The sequence below is a fragment of the Vidua chalybeata genome, chromosome 26 (genome assembly GCF_026979565.1).
Source record: "Vidua chalybeata isolate OUT-0048 chromosome 26, bVidCha1 merged haplotype, whole genome shotgun sequence".
Classification (NCBI taxonomy): domain Eukaryota; kingdom Metazoa; phylum Chordata; class Aves; order Passeriformes; family Viduidae; genus Vidua; species Vidua chalybeata.
In genome coordinates, this window is record NC_071555.1 from 4,294,912 (window position 1) to 4,305,979 (window position 11,068).

Genomic DNA, 11,068 nt, shown 5'->3' on the forward strand with positions numbered 1-11,068 from the left:
CCTGGCAGGGGTTGGACAGGAAGATTTGCAGCAGTGTCAGGAGGGGCTGAAGAGGGCTCTGAGTTAACCAGAGCAAAGCTGGGGGACATCAGATGTCCTTATCCAGACCTGGCTTCACAGTGAACAACCCAAATTCACTCCAGCCCAATGCCAAACCTCCACATCCCACTGAGCCCAAACCCACCCCAGGGTACCAGAGAATGAACCATCTCTTCCTCAGATCTTCTCCAGCAGCTCTAAGCCACACAGGACAAAGAATTTCCAAAAGTCCCCTTTGGTACACGAAGAAACTTAATTTTCCCTGAAATTTGGTTTTGTCCAGTTCTTATTCAGCAATTCCTGTGCAGATTTGATAAGAGCAAGAGGACAGAGTGATGTCTCCTCCACTTGCTTCCCAAGGAATGGGATCCAGCTCTTTCCACTGAGCCACAGTCCCTGTTTAAATGGGAATGATCCATGTAATGGCATGGGATCCCAAAGAACCCTCCTGAGATGGGGTATTCCCTTCCTCTCTGGTGCTGGACAAGGCTGGAGGTCAGTGGGGCAGAGGGTTTGGGATCAATAGTTCAGCCACAGCGAGTTTCCTGCTCATTTCACTCACTATGCCAATTTTAGCTTATTTGGAAGCTTTTTCATTGAGTGCTCAAAATTGAGACTCGTGGGAAGATTTCAACTCCAAAAGGATTAAAAGTAACATATAAATAATGGTCTGCTCTTGGGTATTTAGGAGGTAAAAAAAAGTAAGGCTAATTAGGCCTATTTGCAGTATTATGTCTGTCATAAACTCTTTAATTCAGTTCAAGTCAACTTGAGCCAGAAAAGGGATAAAAAGGAATAAGCCCTTTAAAAGACCTGTAGCTGGTGAGAGGGAAGTGGCCTCCAAACAGCCAGTTTGCTCAATCTGCCCTGAGACTGCCCTGTGCCAGCACTGGAGGGAGCAGAAGTCAAAAACAGTTGTAAAAACCAAAAGGGCAACAAAGTCAAGGTAAAGAGAGTGTGAGCACATGCTCCTCACTGCGGGGAATTTCTCAGAGCAGCTGTAATGAGTGGCTGAGCTGCCCCACTCCAGCAGCTCCACGCTGCCAAGCTGAGCACCCAGGCAGATCCCACACCTCTGAGGAGGGCTCCATCCTATTGGAATGCAGCCAAATTGCACCTGTGGATGAGCCCATCTGGCTACCCAAACCAGCATCTTCACCCCTTACACTGCCAGTGAATTTGGATTTGAGCTTTAGGATTCCCATGTTCTTTGCAGCACCAGCCCATCTCCACTCTGGCTGGTTTGTACCTGTTGCCAAGAATGAGTAAATACAGCAAGTTTGTTACCTCAGGGACAATCCAGAGCTGCTGCAGGATGAACCACGAAAACCCTGGAGCAGGAAAATGCACTGTCAGAGAGCTGAACACCCAGAGAGGCTGTGCTACACCTGCATTTACCTGGTGGCCAGGTCTGGGGGTGCCTCACTGCCATTCCCAAAACTGCTCCCTAAATCACAAGCAAAGGAACTGAACAGGCTGTGTCTGGTGTGTTCAGCTAAAAGTCAAAGGGAAAAACAAGGTTCAAAGTCAGGGGCTCGTGACTCTCCAACAGCCTGTGCTCTTTTCCTTGGGTCACCTTCCCTCACCCTGCAGAGCTGGATATACCCAACTTCTCAGGACAGGGATTGTCACTCGTGACTTGCACCTTTTTCAGATGCCCCGGTTCCTGTGGTTCCTAATTCCCTTTCAGAGCCTTTACGTGTCATTGGCACAGGGCAAGACTGTGGGATGGGACACACCTCAGGCACGAGGCTGAGTGTGCTGCACATAGGACAAAATGGTCATTCATTCATTCATTCATTCATTCATTGACTGATTGACTGGGGGGGAGGAGGAAGAGAGGTGCATAACTGGCACCATCACCCTGGATCACCACCAATAAATACCCCCTGTGAGGCCACATGCTGCAGAGCGGTGGCTTCACAGCCCTCAGCTGAGTTCCCGTGGCTCAAACACTGTCACTGCAGCAGTTCCAGGTGACCTGGAACAGCAAGGTTAAAACGTGGTTAAAATGTACCTGGAGTCCCATACCCGAACTACAGACCTGGGAGGTGATGAACGTGAGCTCCCTTCGTTTGTAAACTGGTATTCCTGAGGCACAATTCCTGGGCCAAAATGAGATTATTCATCAGTGTGTTGGTGAATTGACAGCAGAAAGGGTTCAGCTAGCTCCCAGGGCACGGCACTGGCAATCCCCCACCGCCAGAGTCCTTCTGCCTCAGTGCAGGAGCACGGCTGGCCCTGCCACACCTGGAGCCAGTCTCTGGTTGTGGCCTTCCTGGTCCCTTAATTCTCTTCTCTGCAGGATCCAGGGCACAAGCCTCAGTGTCCCAGTGTCACTACCCCAGTGCATCTCCAGGAGTGCACCTGAGGGGTGCAGGAGGATATTCCCTCACAGGTGAGTACAAGTTTGAACTTGAGGGACATTTGTGGCTGCATCAGGGTTTCTGCTGTACCCACATCCCCCCTGTTCTCTGTCCCTCCTTCCTGACCCCATACCCGACAAAGCCTCTGGTTTTCCCTGCTCACACAGGAGCTCTCCCCAGGCTGGAGCATCTCAACGCTGAGGTTGGAGTATCTCTACACCAAGGTTAGAGCATCTCAACGCCGAGGTTGGAGCATCTCAACACCAAGGTTGGAGCATCTCAATGGCAAGGTTGGAGCATCTCAATGCTGAGGTCTGGAGCATCTCAATGCCGAGGTTGGAAGAGCAATGCACACATTTGGTGGTCTCCTTTGCCCTCACTCCATAGCAGAGAGTCGTGTCCCTGTCCCCCTGCTGCTCCCTTGGACTTGCCTCGCCCCTCGGGGCTGTCCCTACTGCTTGCAGCTGTAGACCACCTCCTCCTGCATGCACTGCTGGCACTCCACGTAGCAGCACCACTGCACCTGGCAGTGGCACGAGAAGGTGACCAGGCGGCTCTGGGTGTTGTAGCCCCGGCCGCAGCACATGCTGTCGCAGTTGCCCTCGCGGGAGCAGGTCCTGCCTGCGGTGCCCAGGGAGTATTTGCTGGGCCGGCAGAAGCTGGGCGAGTCCTCCACGTACACCAGGTCCGTGGGGCGGGGCAGGGCGGGCTGCTTGGCCGAGTGGCCGTGTCTGTGCGGCCCCACCAGCTCCGAGTGTCCCACAGCATCGTTGCTGGTGCTGAAGACCTTGACGGCGTCGTCGTAGCGCAGCTTCAGGAGCCGCCCGATCTCGTGGAAAGGCGACAGCTGCTTCCAGCACGTCCGCACCGCACAGGAGCCGGACACGCCGTGGCACTTGCAGGTGGTTTTGAGGCCGTTCTTCACTGCCTGATGAGGAAGAAGAGTGGTGGTTATTATCTGCCAGGACCTAGTTCTGGTAGAGGCAACACCTCAGATCGCAGACAAGTGCTGCAAGCACTTCCGTTTTATTGGCATTATTTCTATTCTGTGGAGGAAAAAATGTTAATAATAATACTTTTTTTTAAAACCAAACAAAAACTAACAAACAAAAATTAAAAACCAAAACAAAAACACACCCAAAAAAACCCCCAAAAAACCCTACCAAAGAAGAGGAATAGCTACAGAGTTGACAGATGAGCCAGAGGGTGGATAGCCTGAGGACAACCAGCTAAACATCAAGTAAGTTCTTAAATAAGTTCTTATTAATTCTATTTGGCACAGTAGGAGTAGTCAGTCATAAAACTGAGTATCTCCAACATGGTGGATTCCTTTTGGTATATTCAAATGAAGACAGTGCTCTAATTAAACAATTTGACTCAGTAAACGGAAGACAATGATGAGTCAGTAGCCTGTAACCTACAGGTCAAAATGTTCAATGTGATGGTCTCTCTGACCTGAACCTGTGACAGGACTCGTTCCATAGCAAGTCACCAGCAGACTCATAATTGATCTCAAGAGTTTCAGTCTTTAATCTGCTTCGCACATGCCACCAGCTCTAAACTCCAGCTGTCCTCAGAACCACCTGTGGCCCTGGCATAACCCCTGGAGTCATTCAGCTGCGGAGGTTCACCGCTGTCACTGCTTTGTGTCTCCCTGTCACCCACCCTGGGACCACTGGAGGACACAGGATGTTCCTCTGCCACTCAACTTGCATCACCTCACACAAGAGCTCAGGAGATTCCCCAGGGACTCTCAGCCCCATAAGGCCCAGGACACACAGGTGAACAGGTCTGGTGTGTGAGCAGGGCAGTGAACACTCCTCTCACACACAGGATGGGTTGGAAGACTCACACTGAGTCCAAACTTCATCCCAAGCCCGCCGGTGCAGCTCCTACCTTGATGCCCACGTTGGTGTTGTGGATGTCCACCTTGGCCCTCAGGTCTTTGCCGATCCTCTTCTGCCCCAGGAACTTTTTCAGGAACTTGGTGCTGTACTTGAGGTTGTCTCCGCAGACGCCCCACTGCCAGGCCTTGCGGTTCTCCAGGCCCGGGGAGTCGTCGCAGGTGCAGCGCTCCATGCGCCCCGCGCTGCACGCCCGCGCCAGCGAGTGCGTCAGGGCGGCCGAGGACACGGCGTACAGGAAGGCTGTTTCCTTAAAACCTGCACGGGAGAAGGATTGGGAGATGGGAGGATTAGAAAAGGCACCTCCCTGCCTCTCCTGCCTAAACCCAAGCATAATAATTAGAAGTACCAAGGGACCAAACTCCTGCGGTGCTCCCACACCGTCCCCAGCAGAGGAACTGAGGTTGAAGGGATCGGTGTAGTGACACCCCAGTCTCACCCGTGACTGCTTCAATGTGGACAAGGGAAGGGTGGCAACAGACAAACAGTCCTGGGAAAACACCCAACTGCAAAATATGACAGCCACCAAGCTCTGTTTGTCCCCAGCACAGAGGTGATTGGCGCAATGACAGACCATCATTGAAATCACATTATGTCATAAAATCAGGAAATCTGCAGCAGAGACTGAGAAAGTGTCCCAAAATCCAACCTCTTATTGAAAAAATGTTTTTAATTGGGACTGTAGTGGTATTTTCTATGAAAAGACCACATGTAGTTGGAATGGGAAGGGTTCCATGTTGAAGGACATCTTGGCCAGAAGGCAAATCACACACGTGTGTGGGTTTTCTGAATTCCCTGTAAATTATGTACTCCCAGTGACTGTGGGGGTGTGTTCTGAAGCTGTTCTCCTCCCCAAAGCAGGATTCCCAGCTTGGCTACAATCCCTGAGGTCATGGTGTGACTATGACCTTTTAACCAGGAATCAAAGTACAATGACTGAATGAAAATTGAGTCTAGAGACATGAGATCAGACAGGAATAGGAATATTGATACCCATGAGCTTCACAGAAGTTTCAGAAACAGTGACTGACACAAACCTGACCCAAATGCTAAAATATTTTTATTTATTTATATTTAGCTCATCTGCTATTCAGTCCTGAGGAAAATCTTAATATTTCCACTAGAGTTCATTTACAGGAAAAAAACTATTAATGCAAAATTGTTTAACAAGTCCAAAATTTAGGAATTAGTGCAAGGAAGAGAGAGACAGGTGACTGATCAATAGCTCTGAGTGCAGGAATGGATAAGATCAGACAAAATATAAAAAATTTGGTTTATGGAAGACAGAGCACTTACACATTGCATGTAAGAAAATATAATGAAGCAAACAAATATTCCACATGTGAAAATGCCAAATTTCCTTCCACATCAGAAGGAAAATCTGTTTTTTGCTATAATGGAAGAGAGAGAGACAACCACAGAGACTTTACCTAGACTTGCACTGAGCCCTGCCTGGAGCAAAGCATTGGAAGCCAGTTCTAGAACTCACCAAGTCCAACCTCAAATCTCTCCATCATTCTGTTCCCTCAGAGAACTCCCATGCAGCTGTAATAGTGGATCAGAACACTGAGTGCTGAAATCTGAGTGATGGCCACCATAAACATGACCAAGAGAGCGGGACAAAGAGTTCTCCTGCTGGTTGCCAGCAAGAAGAATGAAAAATGTGACTAATCATGAACATAATGGAGAGGCTTCATTAGCAACTTCAGTAGACTTCATAGGAGCTCTTTGGAATTGCAGAATTTTAGATGAAGATCTACCAACAGCATGGGCATGAGGGGAGAGCTGGGGAAATATGGAGGAGACAAGGAGATCAACCAACAGTCTGCCTCACCATTTTGGTTACCGTAACCACTGAGGCAATAATTTGCAATTAATCTTTCTGGTTGATGATCCTCTACAAAATTTCTCAGGGTACTCTAAAGATAATGAAAGAATGTCAAAAAATCCACCAAAAGTTTTGTAAAAGCTGGAATGGGACGTGGTCAATGCAGGCTGTGGACAGCAGCATGATGCTCACACGTTTTCAAACAGTGTCTAAGCCTCTCCAAAGAAGCTAAGAGAGGATAACTGATACTTGAGATCCTAAATCTGCTAAATCATTCCAGCAGCCAATCCCCAAATGCTTACCAGATTCCCAACATCCCCTCTGACACACTGATCCCAGAGGTGAGGAGAGCATTCCAGAGGTCCTTTCCCATGCCATGAGGAGCCAGCAGGCCCCGTCGGCTCCACAGCCCCTGCTAAATCTGACTTTGTGGATCACCACACTGCTCCTGCTATTTCAGATGCTTTGGTTTCCCCATGTTTTCCTGCCAGTTTTCAGCCCACTGGAAATCAGAGGCCATTGCTGTGGTCAGGCCACTGCAGACAGCAGCAACTGCAGATACCCAGCAGACTTTGAAACGTCTCCTTCTCCTTCAAACAAAGCTTCAACATCAGCAGGCTGCCAAATACTTGTCCGAAAAGTCTAAGATGATTCCCTCCACTCTGTCATGAGGAATCAATCACCATTTAATTGTTAATTCACAAAACAAATGAGGGAAGTAAAAGCTGTTCTTCAGCTCTTGTGGGCAGCATGGCAGAGCAGCTGCTGGAGCTGGATTTTCAGGAGGACACACCACAAATGGCAGTGATCAGCTCCAAGGAGCACAGTTTGGGATCTGAACAGAGGCTGCTCCATGTGTCCTGCTATCTCTCCTCCCACAGTGACAACAGAGCTCCTGTCACCACAGGCAGTGGGGCCTGGGGCCAGTTCTGGGCTCTCAGGGCCTGGGTTGGGAATGGGTCACTCCCCTGACCCCACTGAATGTCTTGTCAGGGACAAAATGGAACCTGAAGCTCTCAGTGCAGGGGGAACATCTGGGCAGTTTGGCTGCAAACATCCAGCACAGAGATGAATTTCAGGAGGCTGCAGCAAACCAGCTCCCTCTGGTAGGACCTTCCATGTGTCCAAGCCTTGCCCTGATCTCTCCAGCAGGATTTCTTAGCTCAGCAGCCTATAAATACAGAAGGATTTCTGCTGCAATGGCACCACTGTTGTGTGCTGTGGTGTGCTCCAGACCACAGGGAAAATTGTAACGGGAGGAGTTTCACTGTGGGGTGACTGCCAAAGGAAAGATGCTCAGGATCAGAGTTTTCAATGCTGTAGTGAAGGAGTGAGAGAGTTTCAGAGCAGGTGGAGGAGGCATCTCTCTGAAAACAACAGCAAAACCAACCAACCAGAAAAAGCTATAGAAGTATAGAAAGATTTAGGATGGAAGGAGTCTTGAGGTCTTCAGAACAACCTCCTGCTCAAAGCAGGGCTGGTTCCAATGCCAGCTGCTCAGGGCCTTTTTGCTCAGAAGAATTTTTTTCTCCAAATCTCCCATCATGGAAATTCTGTATTTGTGAGTCACCACTCCTCTGCTGTACCATTCCTGGATTCCTCATGACAATGGTGAAACCACTGCTGGAAGGTCAGAGTCCAACCAGCAGGAGGCAAAGGAGTGGATTAAGGGATGGAAGGATTGCAGAGCACTCATTCTCATTTCTCAGGAAGGATTTTGTGAGTGGCTGGCTCTGACCTCTTTGCTAAAGGTACTTCTTTCCCAGATCACTGAGTTGTTTGAGATGAAATCCTGCTTTACCTGACTTCCAGCAGCCCTTAATGGCACACCCAGGACACTAAAAGGGCATCACTGCTTTACATGTTTTTATAAAGACACCAACTGCCCCTGTGTAACAAGGTGGCTTGAAACCATTTAAAGTCTAACTCTTTCTGTGGATCTTTAAAGAAGTGGTGAAGAAATGCAGGAGGATTTTGCATGGATCACTGAGGAGTAATAGGTGTCATAAGTGCCACAGAAAGGTTGCAGATAATGCAAAAGGAGTTTCCCAGTTTTACCCAGAAAACTATCAAGAGCAACAAATGGTACAGACTGGTAAAATAAATCTGGCATTTCCAGAACCAGAAAACCCTTGGCTTATTTTTTGTTTGCTTTTTGGCATCTCTAGAAGCAGGAAAAGCACTGATGATCCAGATTAGTCACAGAAGTTTGTCAGCTGTGATTGCAAATTGAATGTGGCTTTTCACCTGTTACAAAAATGGCCCATCTCACTGGGAAGGACTTTTTTCACTCTCTTGCACCCTTAAGACCATTTAGGACTGCTAAAAATCTGTATTTTTCTTCATGGTTTCTCTAGGACCATGGTGATATCAAATGATTTAAACATTTCTAAAATACCTCATCACTACCTGGGTGACAGGGGAGAGCTGCATGACCAACGATTTCCAAGAAAGTTCCAACAAATGTCACAAACAGATCAAAAGTGGCAGCTGAAAGCCATGTTCATGTACTTTATGAAAGAAACAAACCCCTTTGCAAGCTAAAGGAAAATGAGAACTAATAATTGCTCCCAGCCAAGTGTCCTGTCACACAGGGGTGCACACAGCATACTTGGCTGTATTAAATCATCACTTGATCCTTAAAATTGTGTAATAAAAGTTTTCAAACACTTATTCCCATCTGCCAAAACAGGTTTGAAATTACAGGTGATATTTTATTTTGTCAGTCAGGAGCCCATGGAAATGTTAAGGCATGCCACTGCCAGATAATTAAATGTTTTCCAGCTATTTGAAAATGAGGATTATTCAATTGTCATTTTCAAGTTCTTTGAGGTTGATGAAGGTGCAGATGTGAGAAAGACACTCAAAATGATCATGAACAGTTCCTTCCACTGCCTGCTAAAAATTCACACTAGAGCCTTGGAATGAAGAAAATCTGATCTTGCATGTGCTGACTTAATAAAATATTAAGTTGATATTTAATGTAATAAAAATTGATAATTTTAAAAGGAAACATTAAAAAGTTTTGATCCCAATGTTAATTAAAATTAGCATTGATTTTCATCAAAATTAATATTGGCTTCTTCAGGTGCTTTTTTTAAAAACATTAAGTTGCTAAACATTATCAAAGGACTGAAATTCAATAAATCAGAAGACTGAAGCTTAGTAAGTGCTAATAGAAATTATTGAAGGGCTGAAACTCTGTAACAGTCAGGCTTTGGTTGAATCAGGACAGGTCTGGCAAACCCTATATGCATTCTTAGAGAATTTTTATTAAGAAATAATTTCAGTGTCCATCTTCATTGTATTTTTCTCAAGCATTGGAAGGATTTATTATGTTCCCTTCTACCTCAAATCCAGACCTTACAGGGCAATTTCTTCATCTAAATCATTTTGGGAAACAAAAACCCAGTGGGTCTTCTGACCACTCTGCTCAAATTTCTCCAAATTTATGTGAAAGAGTCTTAGGAGAGATTTGTCAACATGCACTGAGATGTCTGCATGCAGATAAATAGCTTTTTCAAACAGTAAACAGGTTTAAATTTTGTATTTAAGAATAACAGAGGTTTACATACATGAATATCCAAGGCACTAAAAGGATTTTTTTCTTTAACTGACCCTGATTTCCCACAGCACCACCCCAGCAGAGGAGGGAGCTCAGTGTAAGGAGCTCTGCTCTCAGAGAAGAAGCCACCAGCCAAAGATGTGAACCTCCTCCCACTTTCCAATCACGAACAAACCATGCTGGGAGGATGAGGACAAGGCTTATTTTGTGGCAGAGGAGCCCGAACTGCCCAGCTCCCATCTCTGGGTGAAACAGAGCTCTCAGCACTCCTGTCACTTTGCTTCATGTGAGATTTAATTTGGGACATCCTGGGGGCTGCAGCCAGTTTCCCTGCATGACAGCTGTGGAAGAGGTTTTACAGTGACTTCTGTGAGCCAGAGAGAAGTTTGAGAAGAGGATCCATGTCTACCACAGAAAGAATTTCCTACCAAGGTCATTGACACAGAAACCAAGAAAGAAAGAAGGATAAATAAGAGAAACCTGCAGCTGCCTATTCCAATGAGCACTTTGTTTGTCTGAGTAAAGTGAGTAAAGTGTAAACTTATGAACTTTGTAAGAATGCATAAAAAGCATGCATGCTATAATAAAAACAGTTTGAAGCCTTCTGCAAATGGAGAGTGTTGCTTTGAAAATGGAGTGTGGAGTGCTGTCTCCTTCTCTACCACGACATTGTGGGAGATTTAATTTGGCACATCCCGGGGGCTGCAGCCAGCGTTTCCCTGCACACCAACTACCTTGTACCTCTCTTGAGCAGGCTGGGCCGGCCCTCCAGGCTGCAGTTCCAGCGCTCGCTGCGGAACTGGAACTGGCACTCGAGGATCCCCAGGCGGATCGCGTCCCGCAGCGTCTCCGCCAGCCCCGGCTCCCTCCGGCACAGCCGCTTCTGCTTGCGGGACAGCTGGAGCAGCTCGCACTGCTTCACATGCCCCTTGCCCGGGCCAGAGCCCCCCGGGGCCCCCAGCGATGGGAAGTGGGTCAGGGCTTCTTTCCCGGTCAGGCTGGAAGGAAAGAAGGAGGAGAAGAGGTGAGTTAGGGAGCACATCCCTGGGATTGATGCCTTGAGAAGGCTGAGCTAGAACAGAGACTGCAGGAGCTAAAGAATAAAGTAGGGATTTATTAGGAGGCATCAAGGGATCCACCTTGGGCAGCACCAGAGCCCAGCCAGGGCTACACCCCAGATGAACCCAAAATGGTCACAAAATGCCCCACAGGTCACAGGGTCTCTCACTTTTATAAGCTCTGCTCCATTTGCACATTGGAATTCATTGTCCAATTCCAGCTCCAGCCCATGCAGTCCCATCCTGCTTGTTTTTCTGCTCTTGGGCCTGAGATTTGGATCATTTGTCCTTGGTCCCCAGCTGGAGAA

At 47.5% G+C, this 11,068-nt stretch overlaps 1 protein-coding gene across 1 annotated transcript; it reads right to left on the bottom strand.

Moving 5' to 3' along the window:
- Positions 1-2,856: 2,856 nt before the first annotated feature.
- WNT9B (Wnt family member 9B) lies at positions 2,857-10,744 on the bottom strand. Its single transcript, XM_053964924.1, has 3 exons — positions 10,444-10,744; positions 4,302-4,567; positions 2,857-3,333 (listed from the first exon to the last, which is right to left on the bottom strand). The coding sequence occupies exons 1-3, from the start codon at positions 10,742-10,744 to the stop codon at positions 2,857-2,859; spliced, it is 1,044 nt and encodes a 347-aa protein (XP_053820899.1).
- Positions 10,745-11,068: the final 324 nt, after the last annotated feature.